Source organism: Dissoconium aciculare (genome assembly GCF_010015565.1).
Source record: "Dissoconium aciculare CBS 342.82 unplaced genomic scaffold K489scaffold_3, whole genome shotgun sequence".
Classification (NCBI taxonomy): Eukaryota; Fungi; Ascomycota; class Dothideomycetes; order Mycosphaerellales; family Dissoconiaceae; genus Dissoconium; species Dissoconium aciculare.
In genome coordinates this window covers 2,417,826-2,437,236 of record NW_022984953.1, presented here as the reverse complement: position 1 = coordinate 2,437,236, position 19,411 = coordinate 2,417,826, and the positions used below count along the sequence as shown (strand labels likewise).

General features: G+C 52.1%; 6 protein-coding genes across 6 annotated transcripts; 4 read left to right on the top strand and 2 right to left on the bottom strand.

The window, feature by feature from the left end:
- Positions 1 to 533: 533 nt before the first annotated feature.
- K489DRAFT_429927 (Sec1-like protein) lies at positions 534 to 3,098 on the top strand (the record flags this gene model as incomplete). Its single annotated transcript, XM_033608392.1, has 4 exons — positions 534 to 866; positions 919 to 1,144; positions 1,213 to 1,595; positions 1,651 to 3,098. The coding sequence occupies exons 1-4, from the start codon at positions 830 to 832 to the stop codon at positions 3,096 to 3,098; spliced, it is 2,094 nt and encodes a 697-aa protein (XP_033462754.1). The 5' UTR covers positions 534 to 829.
- A 345-nt stretch (positions 3,099 to 3,443) lies between these two features.
- Positions 3,444 to 6,529, top strand: K489DRAFT_378254 (uncharacterized protein). Its single transcript, XM_033604367.1, has one exon. The coding sequence runs from the start codon at positions 3,840 to 3,842 to the stop codon at positions 6,075 to 6,077; it is 2,238 nt and encodes a 745-aa protein (XP_033462753.1). The 5' UTR covers positions 3,444 to 3,839; the 3' UTR covers positions 6,078 to 6,529.
- A 3-nt stretch (positions 6,530 to 6,532) lies between these two features.
- On the bottom strand, positions 6,533 to 7,941 carry K489DRAFT_378253 (uncharacterized protein). Its single transcript, XM_033604366.1, has one exon. It carries the CDS (start codon positions 7,774 to 7,776, stop codon positions 6,580 to 6,582), a length of 1,197 nt encoding a protein of 398 aa, XP_033462752.1. The 5' UTR covers positions 7,777 to 7,941; the 3' UTR covers positions 6,533 to 6,579.
- Positions 7,942 to 8,158: 217 nt separating this feature from the next.
- On the bottom strand, positions 8,159 to 10,768 carry K489DRAFT_378251 (uncharacterized protein). Its single transcript, XM_033604365.1, has 9 exons — positions 10,418 to 10,768; positions 10,121 to 10,358; positions 9,917 to 10,061; positions 9,778 to 9,868; positions 9,562 to 9,718; positions 9,120 to 9,503; positions 8,878 to 9,064; positions 8,731 to 8,819; positions 8,159 to 8,675 (listed from the first exon to the last, which is right to left on the bottom strand). The coding sequence occupies exons 1-9, from the start codon at positions 10,515 to 10,517 to the stop codon at positions 8,279 to 8,281; spliced, it is 1,788 nt and encodes a 595-aa protein (XP_033462751.1). The 5' UTR covers positions 10,518 to 10,768; the 3' UTR covers positions 8,159 to 8,278.
- Positions 10,769 to 12,470: 1,702 nt separating this feature from the next.
- K489DRAFT_408332 (uncharacterized protein) lies at positions 12,471 to 14,669 on the top strand (the record flags this gene model as incomplete). The annotated part of the gene is made up of 4 exons (XM_033607468.1): positions 12,471 to 12,638; positions 12,689 to 13,009; positions 13,062 to 14,147; positions 14,199 to 14,669. 4 exons carry the CDS (start codon positions 12,471 to 12,473, stop codon positions 14,667 to 14,669), a joined length of 2,046 nt encoding a protein of 681 aa, XP_033462750.1.
- Positions 14,670 to 15,513: 844 nt separating this feature from the next.
- Positions 15,514 to 19,360, top strand: K489DRAFT_429922 (uncharacterized protein). Its single transcript, XM_033608391.1, has 2 exons — positions 15,514 to 16,077; positions 16,169 to 19,360. Exons 1-2 carry the CDS (start codon positions 15,949 to 15,951, stop codon positions 19,289 to 19,291), a joined length of 3,252 nt encoding a protein of 1,083 aa, XP_033462749.1. The 5' UTR covers positions 15,514 to 15,948; the 3' UTR covers positions 19,292 to 19,360.
- Positions 19,361 to 19,411: the final 51 nt, after the last annotated feature.

The window sequence follows — 19,411 nt, the reverse complement described above, 5'->3', positions numbered from 1 at the left end:
CAAGTGGCAGCACAGCGCAATAGTCTCTCGACTGCTTGAAAGCAGGTCGATGGCCGCGTAAACAGCAGCTCGGGTAAAGAGAGAGAAAAGGACCGCTGGCACTCGGGCGCAATCTTCCCGTCAGTGATGCCCTTTCAGCCTTTCACCACGCACTCCTCCAACAATAGCTCATTATGCGGCTCCGCCGAGCTTTTAATCACGTACGTAAGCTTTGCTGAGGAAAGCGTCGATGAGGACAAATGCAATTGTGGGGATGGGAGAGAGTGGATGAGGTCTGGATGATGGTGATACTGGAGCAAAGTGTTGATGTCGTGTTTGTAGGAGTAAAGGTGTTTGAGGGGAGGAAAGAGGAGCCCTGTCATTATTATGACTACGACGCGATCACTACGGCGGGCGGCGGGAAAGCGCGGGCGGGAAATGGAACGCTGCAGGTGCCCAGCTGGAGGTGCATATGCAATCCATTACAGCATACTGTATGTGCTGACCCATGGATGATCGGCTCACCTGCCACGTTTCGGCATGGTCGCAGAATGCGCAACACTCCAGAACACTGGTGAACTGAATCGTTCGTTGCGTAACGGAGAAACAGGCAGGCAACGAGAAGGATTGATAAATAGGACAACGACATTCCAGTTTTATTATACAGTCCACTTCCTCCCACTTTGACCTGCGACAAACTTGGACCACTTCGAGAGTGTGGCCGAGACGACTGCATCGACGATCCTGTGCTCGACACTGTTGGCATCGATTCTGCAACTTCGGTGTCAAGGAGGATATCCTATGCGCTGAGACATCTTGAAGCCCGCAACTTTCTCCCGTTTGCGCAAACATGTCTTCGCAGCAATCTCTTCGTGATCGCCAAGTAGGTGCGTAGCCTAAGGTATCTTTACTGTCGCAGGCTCACTGACCAAAGAACAGCTTCGATCGAGCGTGTGCTCAATCTCAATCGATCGCAAGTAGACACCCTCGACATTGCCAATGGGTCCGCCTCTACAAATGGTCTCGTACCACAAGCTACCCCTATACTCAACGAGGATGGCGAGCCGATATGGAAGGTCTTGGTCTTTGATAATCTGGGAAGAGACGTGATCAGCAGTGTTCTGCAGGTGAACGATTTAAGAAGTTGGGGAATCACAATCCATCTGTACGATTGAGCCTATCGCAATGCTCTTGGGGAAAATTGGAACCATCATGCTAATACATCGATGACAGAAACATTAACAGTCAGAGACATGCGATCTCAGACGTGCCTGTGATATACCTGGTCGAACCCACCGCTGCCAATGTGGAGCGCATCACACAAGATTTGCAGAAGGGCCTTTATTCGCCCGCACACATCAATTTCCTCACCTCAATATCACGGCCTTTGCTCGAGGAATTTGCAGCGCAGACGGCCCAGGCAGGCACATCCGATCACATTAATTCCGTATTCGATGAGTACTTGAACTTCATCGTGACGGAACCAAATCTGTTCAGTCTAGGAATGGGCAAGGAAACGTATCACACGATGAACAGCGCCCAGACCAGCGACGATGACATCGACTCAAATGTGGACAAAATCGTCAGCGGTCTTTTCGGGGTTGCTGTCACAATGGGTGAGTGTGCGAGCCAGATTATTGGCGAATAATTCAGCTTTGCTAACCTCGACAGGCACTGTTCCGATCATCAGATGTCCCAAGAATGGTGCTGCAGAACAGATTGCAATCAAACTCGACCGGAAGCTTCGCGACCACATTCTCAACGCGAAGGATAATCTCTTTTCAGCCAAACATGCGGCTCAAGGCACAGCCCCATCACGTCCAGTGCTGATCATCGTTGATCGAAACGTTGACCTTGTCCCGATGCTATCACATTCTTGGACATATCAATCACTCATCGGAGACGTGCTCAGTATGCATCTGAATCGCATCACAGTGGAGACTGCTGCAGAGGATGAAAGCAAACCTCCTGTCAAAAAATCATATGCTCTGACTGCAAAAGATTTCTTCTGGAACAAAAACGCTGGCGTTCCATTCCCTCAAGTTGCCGAAGACATCGATGCTGAACTCACGCGTTACAAGAGTGACGCAGATGATATAACCAAGAAGACGGGAGCAAGTTCCATTGAGGATTTGCAAAGCGACACCAGTGCATCGGCACAACATCTCAAAGCCGCGATAACGCTGCTACCCGAGCTGCGTGAACGCAAAGCACTGCTTGACATGCACATGAACATCGCGACTGCTTTGTTGAAAGGTATCAAGGATCGGCAGCTTGATAATTTCTTTCAGCTTGAGGAGGACATCAAAAAGCAGACGAAAGTGCAAATATTGGAGCTTTTGAACGATTCGGATAAGGGGAAAGAGCCCCTCGATAAGCTTCGAATTTTCATAATTTGGTTTCTTAGCACCGAGCAGGAATTGTCACGCGTGGATGTCGAGCAATTCGAGGAGTCGCTCAAGAAGTCTGGAGTGGATACATCGCCAATCACATACATTCGTCGGGTCCGCGAGCTGACTCGGATGACTATGATCTCCTCCGCACCCGCACAACAACCACAACAAGCTTCAGCATCGACAGAGCTCTTCCGAGGCTTCAGCTCGATTTCATCTCGTCTTACCGACCGTTTCAAAGAAGCTGGCTTGGGTGCCAACTTCGACAATCTCATTTCAGGCGTAAAGAACTTTCTTCCTGTCAACAAGGACCTCACGCTCACCAAAATCACGGAGAGTCTCATGGATCCTCAGAATGCCTCCACCAGTGCCCTCCAAAAGACCGAGGGTTTCCTGTACTTTGACCCACGTTCGGCAAACGCTCGTGGCATCATCCCGCCTAGTGCTAAAGACGCCCGCGCTGGTACACAACAAAACCGCGGTATTGATCCCTCATTCGGACAACGTCGCCAGGGCTTCAGCGAAGCGATCGTTTTCACGGTCGGTGGCGGCAGCATGGATGAGTACGGAAACTTGCAGGAATGGGCGAAGCGAACGAGCAGTGCTGGAACAAGTGGCGCAGCAGCTGCCGTGGCAAGACGACGAGTTGTGTACGGTAGTACCGAGTTAGTCAACGCCCAGACTTTCTTACAGGAGCTGGCTCGGCTGGGTAAGGAGAGTGCGTGATAGAAGCATGGATCAATATGAGATGCCGATGCAAAACCATTGTGAACCGATCGTCAGCCAAAAGCTTGACGCGTTAGTCATCGTGATAACCTGATGCCTGCTGTAGAAGCGAGTTGAATCAAGCATGCCAACGCATCTCTCATAAAAGTTTCATGGTCATCGTATGCTAGACACTCTCGAGGAATAAGATCCCTGAATGTCCAGGTGGTTCCAAGGGAGTTCCAAGCTTGTTCAAGAACTTCAGCGTATGTAAGCCGTTGTTGAGGTGTGGCAAAGCTGTGGCTTGGCGAAAGTAGTTCCTCCCGTGCCTATGACGAATCTCCTGCCGCGACCCTTCAGCAATGCAGGTGCTGGTGGTGTTGGGTTGAGCATCACTGCAGCAGCGAGCGGCTTGCTGTCGCTATTGCCTGGTATTATTTTTTGCTGCTGCCGCCGCTTCGCCCGCGGTTCCATGAGTGTTTCGCGAAATTTATCCATCGGCTTCTCTCGGACTGAGTAATATCTTGCACACATCACTCCACACATCCTTTCAGGGTGCATCGTCATTCGCACTCCACATCGCCAGAATTATCGCTTGCACGCGCGAAAGATACTGCGATGAGACAGGGACAGTCTTTCACTCCGCGCCTTCGGACATAATTGTCAACGACAACTCTCGGAAACTTGAACCGCAACTCCAAATCGACATCCGATCTTTTCCATTCTGACGCGACCAGCTCGAAGCCATCTTTACGTGAAAAAATGGCAGCGGGTCGATCTTTGTTGGTCGGCCGCCGGCGTCGAGCAGATGACGAAGGAGAGGACGAAGAGGGGCCAATCACGCTGGATGATTCGCAAAGTGAAGGATCGGTGCTGCACGAGCTGGATGAAGAAGATGATGCGGATCTCAGCAGCGTAGGCGATCCTGCTGCCACGACAGGTGCCGACGGTGGAGACAAGGAGAGGAGGGAAGCAGATCTGACGGGTGGTGGTGCTGGTGAGGTTCGGAGTAAGAAGACACGTAAGCCACGCAAGAAGAACAAGAAGGGCAACAAGCAAGAGGGAGGAGAAATGCAGCCTCAAAACGGCCCATTTAAGGTTGCAGCGGATACGGAGGCGATGATGAATGGAATGAGGGTTGATCATCAAAGTGGTCCTCAAGACGTTGTCGACTATGCTACATTGGACCGCAAGGGATCAACGACTACGGGACGAGCAGTGGAGTCGCCAGGGCCTGTCATAGTCAATGGCAGCTCCAGTCAAACCACACTCGACAGATCAAGACGGGACCAAGAGGGACAACAAACGAAACGCAATTCTGGACTCGTTCCTAACCCAAATCGCGGCAATTTCTTCATGCATGATACACGCTCTTCATACACCCAAGGCGTAGGTGCGGCGCGAGGTTCATGGAATGGTCGTGGGCGAGGCAGAGGTGCTGGCAATGTGGGCGGCTCCTTCGCTCCAGGCCACATGCAGAATGCGGAACGACCTGCAGAACAGCCATGGAAGCACGATCTTCACGACACCATCAATGAAGAACCCAACGCGCACAGCGCTGCTCGAGGCGACAGCAATGATCACGGTCGGCAGCATCTCGCACACTCCCAATACAAGCAAGTCCCCCCAGCCAACCAGGGACCCGCCTTGTCATTTTCCAGTACGACTCTGATTGGGAAAGTATCGATCCGGGTGTATTTGTCGGGGATGAAAGACGGCGTTGTGTTTTCCGACATACCCTGGAAACACTACACACGTCTACCAGATCATCGCCCGCCGCTACGTCGTGATAAGCCAGTACGCATCTCAATCCCAGATCATCCTCAGCGTTATATATTTCCAGCACTGGAAAGGTCTTTCGTTTTCATACCTAGACAAATGCGACCAAATCAACAAGGCTTTGGCCGATCGGGATATCAACGCAGTGCTGGAAGCTATGGCTACTCGAGCCGAAGGACGAGCGTGTACGGCGGGAGTGTGTACGCAGGCAGCGTTGCTCCTAGCCGGCGATCATCGTTCGCTAGCGTTGCACGGGACAATGCATTCTCGCCCGTGGGCGGCTATGCTGCAGGCAGACAACCGTCCAGGCCGGTCGTAAGGCTACCGCATGGCTCCCAATCGCATCTCATGACGTCGAGTGTCTCTACTGGATATGCCTCTGGCTATCAAACACCCACTGGTCTTGGTGTTCATACCTTTCCGCTCCCACAGCAGCCGATTCATCAAGCATACACTCCTACGACCACTGTGCATCAGCCTCGTCCACAGAAACAGATCTCTGTCACGGGCATCGAGTCGCCAGCTGCGTTGCAGCAATCTGAGTCTCAGCCGTTTCAAAACCAGTTACCTGCCCATCTTTCTGATCCTGCATCGTACGGACAGCAGTCGCAGCCATTCTACTCACCCCGGCAGCAATACACATACCCTCAACATGGCCAGGCTGGCACTCCACTCTCTGGCATACCCGAGCAAGCGTTACAAGCAGCCCCCTTCCAACCGCACATGCCCTACCCGCAACAACCATATTATAATCCTTACCAACAGCAACCTCCACAAAACTATTACTACCCCTCCGGCTATCCCTCTATGCCCATGTACCCTGGTCCTCAAAGCTACATGATGCCACAGCAACCCATCCCTCACCAACCCTCCCTCGAGAACAATATATCCTCGACAGCCCAGCAGCAGGTACAGCAACAGCAAACCTCCTCCCAACCTTCTGGTATGGTCGCACAGGAACACAATGGCATGGTCTTCTACATGCCTGCCTCTGAAGCCACCCAGCAACCCGCAAGCGGCGAATCCTCATACCAACCAGCCGAAAGCTTCGTCCCGGCATACGCCATGCCAGGTCTTCCGCCACCAACTCCAGCTCCGGAGCATCCGTACTATTATCCTTCAGCCGCCGTACCCGGCATGACGCAGGTGCCGGCGAACGGCGCGACGGTATATTATGGTTCGACGGGTACTGCCAACGGTGGTGCTGCTCCAGGATCTTAGTGGGACCCTCGTGCAGGTTGGTTGTAGCGGGTTTTCTTTAGCGACGGGGTTATTTTGTGCAAGGGAGTTTTGCCCTGGTTGTTTATTCTCTGGTGGACTTCTTTACTGCCACTACTATTCACTTTGGATTACTATCTGTTTTGTAATGCAAACCTCTATCTTTTGCCCTTTGAAGGAGTCAATTGGCATTTACTTCGTGGATGTCTTCGTGAGGTCGATTCCGTCCGCATAACAGGTTGTGGCTCAATACGGCTGCTAAGCACATATACAGCGCGTCGATAGCCCCCATGCGGCGAATCGCGTGATTCGTTTTGATGGCTCATTGAGTTCTTTTGTTCTATTAGATCTCCGAAACAATGTCAGCAGAAATGTTCATGATCGCATGGCATCGCATTTATCCATGACTTGTATCGCACACTGTCCAGAGTTGAGCGACCACTTGTGAGTGCGGATATTGGATATTTTGTTACATTAATGATATCAACAGTAGTACACAATAGTTTCACGCCTCCTGCTTCGTCACCGGAGCTCGAGGCCGCCGCCAGTATTTCCACCGCTGGCGAAGTGCATAGATCCACTCATCCGCGATCTTGTAGACCAACAGCAATAACAGACCCGCACAGGGCACCAATGCAAAGATAATGCTCGCAATCGCGAACCACCGCGATAAACATACAAACCCGGGCCACCCGACCGCCTCGAGATCTACCGCTTGCAACCCCACCTGCATAGCATTCAACATGATGGCCACCACCGCGAACACGAACAATAGGGGCGTGAAGTAGGGCGAGAAATCATCGATGTACTGCAGTCCGACATGCTGGTACGTCGTGGTCCCCAACAGAGGCAGCGCCCACATATTCAAACGTGTCAGTCGCAATTCACCATATTCATACCGCAATGAAACTTCCTCGTCCCGGATCTCACCAAACGTCTCCGAAAACGCGCAGAACTGCTCCCATGTCACGTCGCGCGGGATCAGTTGAAGATCCTCCCTCTGTGCGATGCGGAAGTCGCATTCGGATTTGATGAGATGGTAGTAGGATCGAAGCAAACCCCGGGCTGCGGGCACAATCATGCTCTCCGTGGCTTCAGGCGCCGTGCTGATCTCCAGCAGAACTTTCTCCCAGAAGGAATAGGTCAGGAGGTATTTGGGCAGAGGTTTGATGAAGATGCGGTCGTGGATCCACACGAGGTGGAAGGCGGGATCTTCCATTACGACGACGGCGCGGCCGCGGAGACTTTGGCGGTGCAGGGGCGTGATGTTCTCGTGGGAGTGGGTGGACATTACCCATAGGTGCGAGGCCATGATGGCGAGTTTCTCACAGTGGAGATCTTTGAGGAGATGTGCTATCGTTCTGGGACGATCGCGGAGTTTGATTCGCGGCTGGCCCGGGAGGGTCAGGGCGGATGGACTGTTGTTACCATCGTGGAAGACGGTGTAGTCGTCCGCGGTGTTGATGAGCTCTGTGGATCTTGTGAAGGGACACGATACCATCTCGAGACACAGCTGTGAGTGCTGAAATTGTTTCTTCTTACTTAGAGCATTGATTGTAGGCTTGCTGAGATATGTTGAGTGAGAGAGCGGAAACAACCACAGAGCAGCACATTGATCACTCTGTCCCACATCCCGATTGCCACCTGGGCATGAGATCCATTTGTCCTGTGACTCGCCTGTCAGTGACGTGAGCTCTGTCATACATCATGTACTGTCCGGGTCCAGAATAAATGACAGCGCACATGTGCTGCAGACTGATGGCTGTTGATGATAAGCGAAGGTCGAGTGACTGTAGGCAACAAGGGCAAGAAGAGGCCCCACACCACCCAAAGCGGGCGCTGATGGTGGTGGTTTGGGGGAAATTTGGGGCTTTCAGGGCAGGTTTGGGGCGCAGCATCCCCGGCTCCAGGATGAATATGCAGTGTGGAGCCCTTCACGTATTGAAAACATGCATATCCATGGTCATTTGCATATCTAGCTGGGCGCTAGATTTTTCTAGATGGTCACTCATGGTTGCACACTCATCGATCGGTGTTGAGTTCGGCTGGAGCTGACCTTCCGATCCGTGATCAGTACATTGGATGCCCATCTTATACATGCCGAGGCGTATCAACGTACACGACTTGTTCACGACGCGTAGGCGCACCATCCCATGTGAGGCCGCCCTGCTGCATGTCAAGGGTATCATTAAGGTCTAGATCCGCTACATGATTGCTCTCAAGAATCTCTTCCAAGGCACATTCTCCCGCGGCGGCTCATTGCTCTGATCCTCGGGCACATTGGCGATTTCATCCAACGTGTCCCGGACTTCTCGGAAAGTTACCATGCTGCGACCGTGCTTGTACTTATGCACAAAAAATAGCGTTGCGAAGATGGTCGGTCCAAGATAGGATTTGATCAGACCAGCAGCGAGATCGGAAGCGTTGGCACCAGGCTGAGCAGCTTGGAATATGGTATCCCAGCCATTGAATAACAGCAACAGGCTTCCGAAGACAATTGCGATGATCGCCGGCGCCGGTTGATGTAACCCTGATCGGTAGCACTGTTCATGGCCAGGCCAATTTTGATATCTTCGATTGCTACCAAATTTCATCTTGTAGCTGCTTCGATGTCAGTATAATCACTGGTGACTGGATAACATGCCTAGGCACTTACAAGTGCTGATAACGTATGAATGCCGCACATTGCGAAAGATACACGCACAGAATGCATGTGACGCTAATTCGCGAGACGACGGACTTGATCTGATTTTGTAGAGAGGTCAGCAATGTTTGAAAGTAAAGAGACCTTCAAGATCCTAACCTGATTGTGATTGCTCTGAATCGCCGCCAAGAAGGAAAATAAGCTGATGCATATAGAGATGAAAATCGCCCAAAGCGGTAGCCCGTAGTATGTTGTGCTACCCAGTGTCTTCTTGATGCGTGGATGCACCGTTCCTCCGATGCAGAGCTGGTACATAGTGCGTGAGGAAACATAGAATGCGGTATTTCTGATGACTGTTAGTGATTGCAGAGACTCGATCGGACTTTATGCGCAGAACTTACGCTGCAGTCAATGCGGAAAGGTAAAGTGCGGCATTTAATACATCCGGCAATGTCGTTGTAAATCCAGCTCGTTTGACAGCAATAATGAATGGCGAGCGATCTCCTGTGTTTATCCTTGTGTTGTTGGCGAAGTGAAAAATGTCCAAAGTCTCTTGCGGTACGCTCATAAAATCGGTAGGATAGGTGAATGGGCGTAGGGCAGGGTCATCGAAAGGGACGTTGATCGCTCCAAGTATCATGAGCTCGACATAGACCACTATGGCGAACCAATATATCCAACGAACGGTACTCGGCAGGTCATGACGTGGGTACTTGGCTTCTCCGGCGGCAATAACCACGAACTCCAGACCTAGAAAAGCAAAAATGGCAGAAGAAATGGAGTTCCTGTTCTGATTAACAACGTGATTGTGAAGAATAACCTGGGAAAGGATATAATACTCACCAGATTCCTAGAAATGTACCCAGTGTCCCGGGAATTGAAAGTCCTGGAGTGCATTGACCATCGCGAGCGCCATAGAAGCAGAAGCCTGGCGAAAACAAATGGGCATCGTCCCACTGATGGGATGGCGGCTGTATTGATACAGCACCCTTGCCGCGTACTGGTCACGAAAGTCAGCAGAGTTGACGCGTTTCTTTGCTAACGTTCGGTTTTACAAACCACCCGCTGCGATCATGATCATCAAGACCGTGATGGTGAGGATGAGAAGAATCTTCGTCCATTTCACGGCCCACTCAAGACGACCGTACCACTGCCATGGATTAGATCTTATACTGGCTCGATTTAGATCAAGACTTACAATGACGGGACCGAAAAGATTCAGCAATATGACCGGCGCGAGCGTTATGAGGATCGCAACAGGACCCGAGAGTTTGTCAGACCAATACTGAAGAAGCTTGGCTGCTTCAACCGTGAGCGTACAGCCACTACAAGCATACGCAAGCCTGCAAAGAGTCAGCGACGGCATCGCTCATTCTGATTGCCAACTTGTAACATGACCTACCAATACGCCCAACTTGCAGCAAAGCCCAGCGAAGGGTGCACGAAAATCGCAGGATATTCATAGAAGGCGCCTGGCGATGGTCGAACAGATACCAATTCGCTGAGGCAGAACATTACACACATCACCAGAAAACCTGCGCAGCCATATGCTATGACCGATCCCAACGAGCCTGAGAGTCCGAGAATGTCTCCCGAAGTAAGGAACAACCCAGCTCCGACCGTGCCTGAGATTGCGATACCTGCGCAGTGGTTTAGTATACGATTCCTGATCGCGCTCATCCAAAGGAAGACATCTTACCGGACAGGTGGTGTCTCTTCAATACTCTCGTCAAGCCCTCTCCCTCATCGACGAGCATTTGACTTATCTTCACCCGAGGGAGGTTCTCTTTGTCCGCCATTGTGATTCAGACGAAGATGGAATACAGGCCGAGCGTGCTATGAGGTGTCTCAAACTGCACTCGCATCGAGAGGAACTAGAAAAATTCGCCGTCGGGACGCATGTGGTAAATAAACACATTCTGTAACAGAGGTATCATGCAGGGTGTCACGGATTGGCTTGACGGGCTTCGAGGCTGTGCTGAGCAACACTCCATGTTGAACAGCCTCTGTAGACAGAGTCCGAACTCGCATGAATTGCCGAGACGGCACTAGCAACACCTGCGCGGGATGTCATTGATTAGCTTGAAGACAGCACATCTGTCGCTTCGAGGCCAAGACTACTGGCGAGACGAAAGAGGGAAGCTAGAAGGGGGCCAAGAACAAGTCGTACTCAAGCCTTGCTGGGGTGATGGGGTAGGGAACTCTCAGGTGATCGTGCCCATTCCTTGGAAGGCGCTGCCGTACACTCTGTGGCGCATCGATGCATGCATCCAGACCCTGTGAGAGCTCAAGGTGCGGCCTCAGAGGGCGGCGCGAATGGTCGCCCTCTGATCATTTCTCCGGTAGTTCTCGAGTCCACTCGCGAAAATGTGATGCGTGTAGAGCCGGAATACAGAGCCTCTGAAAATGATGCAACTCGTTCTTCTGTGACGTGACCGCGAATGTAATGTGAGCAGATGATGGGTTGTTGTCCATGAGTGCTGTCACAGTACATGATGTTGCTTCTGGTGGAGCGGCCCGTGGAAGCCGACCAATTCATCGGGTCGGAAGTTCCAACACTCGCGACTAAAGAGTGCTCACGATTGGTTTGCCACCCATGCAGCGCGCATCCGTTTATCTGCCATTTCGCTCTAAACAGGTGCTTGCGCCCACCCGGTGTTGGTGGGGCAAAGCCAAAATACACCGGGGCAGTATCAATTATTGCACTTCGGCGCGCTGACGATGTGGGCGGGCAAGCAAGTGGCTGAGTCTGGGACTGCTGTTAACTCCGCGCATGTCATCGCAACGATGATCGCAAGCATGGTGACGACGCGTATGGGTGGAGGAGAGCGTCCGAAGCACACATCTGCTCCTGGATTCTATTACAGTAACACATCTCGCCCGAGCTTAGCGATTACAAAACACAGTCCTCTCCGAACTTCACTTACGGGTTTTCCCGATGTAGAGAATCAGAGCCGCCTTCTTCTCGCCTGCCTCGTGACATCCCTTCAAAGGTCGCGGTGCTACTCCAATGACTCTCGTACGGTCGACGGACTTTCGCAATCACGATTACACAAACCATGCTGTTGAATGACAGCCGACATGCAAGACGCTATCTTCAACAATACTCACAAAACCATCCATTTACATCTGCTGAACCTGACAGAGGCGCATCGGCGCCTCGGAACCAACCTCGCCAAATGAATCCCCAAATCGTACGGCAGTCACATCGTTTCTCCTCGTTGATGCATGGATTGACACCTGGTCAGCCGGATGAGTCTGGGAATGGTCGAATGGGCCACTGGGATGCACCGGAAGTTCATCTCGTAGACAGGTTCGAGTTGCGTCTCCTATATGTCGGTGCTGCTAGCTCATCGGCAATACTAACAAAATTCCTGCAGTGTTGTCGCTGATCGAGAAGTGCAAGCGCCTTCACACACGGTATCATGATTATATCACGACCATGAGGGCCAGAGTGACTGACACTCGATTAGACAAACCGTCCTAGGCCTGAGAACAGGCCGGATCATCGCACTGGGTTCTGGATCGCACCCGATCTCACTACAGCCGGCCGCTCCAAAGATACAGTCGAGTTGCGTAATGTTTCGCCTACTGTGATGAAACACCACGCAAGCTAACGAGGAACCCACAGTATTATCGCCATCCATGGAGTAGGAGCACATCCTATCGACACATGGACTCATCGCGCAAAAGACACGAACTGGTTGATCGATGAAAGAATGCTGAGGCATGACGTACCCAATTCGCGCGTCATGATCTATGGGTATGAGTCGCAATGGAAAGGTCCAGAGAGTTTGACGGTTACCATCACAAATATCGCCCACAGTTTCGTAACAAGACTCATTGCGCAGCGTGAGCACTCGGGCAAGCGTCCCATGATTTTTGTCGCCCACTGCTTTGGCGGAATCGTGCTTATCAAGGTGAGTATCACCAGGAGAGTACTTCTAAACGGACTGCTGACGGCAAGCAGGCTATGAATATCTTGAAAGACAAGCATTCGGATGTGTTGAAAGCCGTCGCTGGCTTGGTCTTCTTCGGCACCCCATTTCGTGGAGTAAATGGTGCGATGAGTAATGGCCAACTCGTGGAGCGTGCGAGACAACAGGACGGGCAAGAAGTGCGACCGGAAATACTCAACGTCCTCAAGGAGGATGATGGATATCTACAGGATATACTGCAGCAATTTATAAATCTTTCAAGAGCAGGTGCATGGTCACCGGTAATATGCTGCTACACAGAGATGAAACCTGCGAGCGTTTGGAGGATTGTCGATGATCGACATGCGGCAAAGGTAAGCGATCAGGCGTGGTTGTCCGTTGAATGTGAACTGATGAATCTGGCAGGAGATTGTCGTCAAAGAATCTTCAGCGAGACTCGACATTGCTGATATTTGGCACGCACTGCCGCATGATCATTTCAGCATGAACAAGTTTGTCGACTGTACGGATCAAAACTATCTGGAAGTTGCAGGCGCAATACTTACAATCGCTCGCGGATGTACCAAACGAAAAAGCTCCTGGATGCCGCAAACTACAGCGACTACATCGAGACCGCACATTGCCCCAGCCCCATCGCCCATTCCGGCTCGATCATCCGGCTCTGAGATAGGGTCGATGAGCCTCAGTGAACCAAGGCGGCCGAGCTCTCCACGGCGACCTAGTGTCTTTGCCTGGCACATCGAACAGACCATACCGCGCTTCACAATGGACAATTCAGTGCAGAAGATCGATTTGAAGTGCAAGAAAGCCGGAGTGAAGTCAGCTTTCGCCTGTGGAGTATCATCCGATGCCCGTCGGGTATTTTGCCTTGACGAAGAGAAACTGGCGATCTATACCATTGACGCGATTGGCAGAGGAAGTGTGCTATGCAGCTCGCCACCAAAACCTCCCAGATGGAAATATCATTCTGCCAAGATGACTGCCTCCTTTTTGGTCGCTACCTACACAAGCCTTGAGAGAAGCTACTGTCGAGTATTTCGGGTCCCTGAGAAGCCTGACGCATCGCCCGAATGTTTTAGATGCGAACTTGACGAAGAAACAAGTGCCGATTCGCAATTCCAATGTGTCGCGTTACATCAGTCGTCAAGTTTTGTGCTTGTCGCTCTGGCAGAACATGGCGTGACCGGTGCAGCATCCGCGTCACGGATCCATCTCTACAAAATCTTCCCATATGCAACATACCAGCCAACCCAACATGAAGTAATCCCGCTGGATGAAGTACAAGATGAAGACGATGGTGAAAGTTCCGCCCCACAAGCGCTACACGGACGTGCTAAGTTCCTTACGTTTTCACCAGATGGTTCATTTCTGTTCTGCTGCACCGGTGTTTACAAGCAAATCGCGAATAGTCTTACAGTATGGCAAATCACACACGACCTGAATCGTTTCGTAGCTCAATTTGTTTGCGACAAAATCCATCGCTACACGAAAGTAAGCTGTACCCGGCAACTTTAAGATTGTACCAAACTCACAAAAGCACAGGAGAGGAGTGTCTTAGGGATCACCTCAGCAGCGTGCTGGCAGAGCGCCAGCACTCACCCCTACATGTTCGTGACTACCAGCCCCAGCTCCCAACGCAAATACAACAAAGGGGAATGGTCCTTCATTGCACCGATCGGCCAGCCGTTGCCGACTAACAAAGACGACGCCATGCACTGTCTATACAAAGCGCAGCACGTCCAATACAACAGCATCATGTGTAGTGCCATCGCATCCAGTGGCAATGCAATCGCCTTCATCTCGCAGACTGGAAAGGTCTGTGTGGCGCCTCTACTCGCACTCACCAAAGGCGGTATTGGCACGCCCGACGGTCTGCCCATGGAGCTCGAGCGTAGCCTGCGGACTCTTGAGAGACCGGAAGAAGCCGACCTGCGATTCAGCGAGGACGATGGTCGTCTGATTGCTGTGGACACCAAGGGCAAGCTTCTGATCGCCCACTTTGGTGGGCGATAATGTCACGTCATCATGTTGTCGACCTCTTGACACAGCGTGCTTGACGGACTTGTTCTATTATGATTTTCACGACATTCTCATTACACGATTCCAGAGCACGTTCGTATTCCTTACGCTTTGAGGCAGCCAGCAGTCCTGGGCCTGGCTTCAGCGTTGTCGCTTCTACGCATTTTGGGGAGAATTGTTTGGCGTTTCGCGGCGTGTATGTTACGTTTGGCATTTCGCTTTAAGACTTGTGGTATTGACTAGGCAAACATTATTTTCTCATTCCAGATCTATTTGATACTACCCATGAGCCTGCGGATCTCGTTCAGTATGACAAGCGCAAAGTTCGTTACAACGCGAGCGTCAGGAGGTATAGATGCACAGCATGCCAAACACTGACCTATTTCGTCATGATATCGGCATTCGTGAGGACCATTTAATAGACACCCTCGTCGCGAACGACACCGGTATCAAACGATACTTTCTCGTAATGCCGGTGAGCTTGCTGGAAACACGCTTGTTGCACGCGATCATGGCCGGTGTGGCATTCCACCGATATTACAGGACCACTACTGATCACCGGTCAAGGCTACTCGCCGGTGAGTTACCCTGGATGATCCATATGAGAGTTCAGTGGACCTATAAACAATTGTCATTCCTATCTTGACCATGGTCTCTGGTCTTGTTGTGGATGAACTGGAATGCACATACTCACAGGTCACGTTTCCCGATGTGGCGCAGTTGCTCAGTTGAATGAATGAGCGAGCGGCGGGGAAAATGGAATGACGGAACCGCGAGCTCTATTTGACTCACATCCACCCGGACTACCGCAGGCTGCTTTGTTTCCCCAGGTTTCAAATAAACCCGCACGAAATGTACACGCAGTACTACAAATACCGCATTATGACACCGGGCCCAAGGTACATTTCCATGGATATCCCTCGACTAGGCAGCCACGGCTTATCAATTCAGTATCTCACCTCTCGTTCACCGGCCGAATCGTGCGCTATCACCGCCCGCGGCTCCTCTCCGACGCTCACTCACTGTCTACTACACCATCATCAATCCACACCGTTTCATTCACCTCCTCGTTCGACCTCACATGACCTGACCTTCACCTCTTCTCTCTCCCTCTCTCTTTCGCTCTCCATTCTGTCATCCTCCTCATTTCTGGACACATCTGCCGAGGGCAGACACCCAGGATTCCGACGAGCTCATATACTCGTCGCTTGCTGCTGCTTGCATCTTGCTGACGGCCGCGTCCGACGAGCGTCACTCGTCCAGAAACGCCGCCATGGCTGCTCCTAATAAGCTTGTGGCGACACCCGATACTCTCATCACCATCAAGGTCTCCTACGAAGAGGTCATCAAGAAGCTTCGTCTGCCGTTTCGTGATTTGACCGCCACCGTACTACCTCTCAGAGTAAGTCTCTCACAACAGCGTCTACGCTGGGCCCTCGCGTGATACCGCCTCACCTGGTTACAATTGCTGACGTCTTATTTCGCTTGAACAGCTCCGCCAGATCTTGAACATCTCACCTGATCAGGCTGTCGTCTTTGAACGATACTCCGATTCATCCGCCAGCTATGTTGTGCTTGACGAAGACGATGAGCAGGTCTTCAAGACATTGCTCCGTGCTGCAAAGGCTAAGCTGAAGCTACGACTCAAGGTTACAGCTGCTCGTACCGCAGTCCCCACCACTTCAAATGAGCAGATCAGTCAGCAGGAAAACACTGGAAATCAGCAACAAGACACCGGGGCGGATCAACGAGCCAGTCTTCCATGTGGATATGCGTTTGGTGATCCACCGATCCGTTTCGACTCCGATGCAGCACGCTCGGCGCCTTCATTCTACGACCCGTCAAATGCAAATACATCCTCTCTCCCGATTCGCAGCAAACCGCCGGTGACGCGTCTCACTCCCTGGTCGGTATACTGTAACGAATGCGACTCTGTCATGTCGGACACACACTTCCACTGCAGCATTTGTGACGACGGCGATTATGACCTTTGCGAGGAATGTGTTAACAAAGGCAAAGTTTGCCCTGGAAAGGATCACTGGCTTGTCAAGAGATCCATCAGGGATGGTAAGGTCTTCGCGAGCACGACAGAGCGTATTCGCAAGACGATCCCTGCTCCTGTCGCCCCACCTCCTCCGGCAGAGACTGGCAATGCTGTAATTGTCAACACACGACCTGCGTCCACTCTCGAGGCTAGCAAGATCGTTCTGCCCAGCTCTACCTCTCGCACCTGCAACGGCTGTGTCGTTGTGCTTCCAGACCGGGACTTTGTGCACTGCGACACCTGCGAGGACTTCGATCTGTGCATCAAGTGTCATTCGGACAACAAGCATGGCCATCATCCTGCCCACGGCTTTACACCTGCGACCAAGGACACTGTTATCTCCACTGCTTCCCGATTGTCTCTCGCACCTGGTCGTGATGTTCGCCACAATGCTGTCTGCGACAGCTGCGATAAGCACATTCGCGGCATCCGCCACAAGTGCTTGAACTGCCCTGATTGGGATTACTGCAACGAGTGCATCAAGTTTGCGGACCACCGACATGTTGGACATCGTTTTGTTGCTATTTACGAGCCGATTGCTGATGTCAAGACTGCGCTTATTCGTCACTCCGGCGTCATGTGCGATGGTCCACTGTGTAGCAACAAGCCCAACGGAAGCTTTATCCACGGCATTCGCTACAAGTGCACCATCTGCCATGACACCGACTTCTGTGCTTCGTGCGAAGCGCACCCGAGCAACAAGCACAACGTTACTCACCCACTGCTCAAGCTCAAGACTGCTGTTGGCAACGTAAGCATTTCAACCGAGAATGAGGTTGCTGGTGGTGAAGTCCGCGTCATGGGCGACCGTCGTCCGCTTTCTGTAGCTGCTATGTGCACTCCCACCAACGACCTTCCTCAGCGCCAGACCAACACAGCTACTGCTGTACAGACCGTTGCTGAGATCAAGCCAATTGAGGTCAAGAAAGAAGAGGCACCCGCACCGGCGCTCATTGCACCGAACACCTTGCCCTTTGATGCCCAGTTCATCAGCGAGACCATCGGTGACGGTACAGCTGTGCAGTCCGGTGAGCTGTTCACTCAAGTCTGGGTTATGAAGAATACCGGCCATCTCGCCTGGCCCGCTGGCTGCAGTGTACGATTCGTCGGCGGCGACAACATGCTCAACATTGACAACAATCACCCATCCTCTGTCAATGATATCCCGCAAGCCTCCGAGACCAACATCGTCGCCCGTAAGGTCGAGTCGGGAGAAACCGTCGCCTTCAAGGTTACTCTCAAGGCTCCTATTCGCTTGGGCAAGTGCATCAGCTATTGGCGTCTGAAGTCTGCTGACGGCAACGCATTCGGCCAGCGCCTTTGGTGTGATGTAATTGTTGTACCCGCGTCTGCGCCTGCGCCCGCGCCTGTCACTCGCGAGATCACTCCTGTCACGGCTGAGGATCAGTTCGCGCAGTGGGCCAACGGAGTTCGGGCCCAAGTCGCGCCCTCGGTGCCTGCAGATGGCTTTAATCAATGGGCTAATGGCATCCGGGCTCAAGCACTCTCTCGGGAACAAGCTCAAGCTCAGGCTCAAGCCCAAGCTGCTGCTCGAGCCCAAATTCTTGGCTTTCAAGCCAAGCGGCGCGAGCAGGCTTCGCTTCAGCAACAACAACAACAGATCCTTACTCACCAAATGCATCAGCAGGCTCAGATGCAAGCCCAACAGCAAGCCCAACAGCAAGCCCAACAGCAAGCCCATTTGCAAGCCCATTTGCAAGCCCATTTGCAAGCCCAACAGCAAGCTCAGATGCACGCCCATCACGCCAAGCAAGTGCAAATGCTAGGTCAGATGTCATCGCGCGCACCTAAGCAATACACAGGCGGCGTTGAATATGGAAGTTCGCTGGACTACGCAAACCAAATGGGTGCGCGCTTCCCGCAAGAGGAAGCCTCAGGCCTCGAGGGAAACCACCGCCTGCAGGACTACCAAACGCAACTCATGCTTCTGGAAAAGCAGAACAAGAAGCGCCTGTTGTTTACACGCATGGAGAAAGAAAGGTCAGACATGGCAGCATTACAAAATGAGCAGCCCCCAAACCCGGAGATCACCACAGCACGTCAAGGCATGCACCCGCGATTCTGGCAGCCCAATTGGCAACCCACACCTGACATGACAACCGAGACACCTGCCTCCTTGGCCGTGAAGCCGGATCAGGCTGCGCCTGTCGTTGCAGACACAAACGAGAAGGTACAGAGGATTCTCCTCGAGCATGCCAATAACACCACTGCCGAAGATGATGCTACTACCCAGGCCGCGATGGAACGCAGCTCTATGGTGTTCCCCAAGCTCGACAGGGAGAGCCCTGCAAGCAGTGCCTACCAGTCTGTGATGAGCAACAGTGGTAAGGCTGCGTATGTCGAGAATGAGGACGGTCAGGTTGAGAACGTCGCAATTCCCACCACCGCCGTCGCTCCCTCTGTAGCGTCCGAGGCTGAGCAGGCCAAGTTCGATGATGAGGATATTGAGGTTCTCAGTGCGACCGGCGATGACAGCGACGAGGACGATACCTTTGACACCGACGACGAGTATGACATTCTCGACGCCTCGGATGAAGAGACTGTGGTTTGAAGGGTACGCTTCTCACTGCCCTCTTCCGACGGAAAATAAATTGAAACAATATGAGTGATGTCGTTTTTTTGCTTTGATCAAGTCCTGGTTCTGGACCTTACTGTATTTTATTACAGTGCA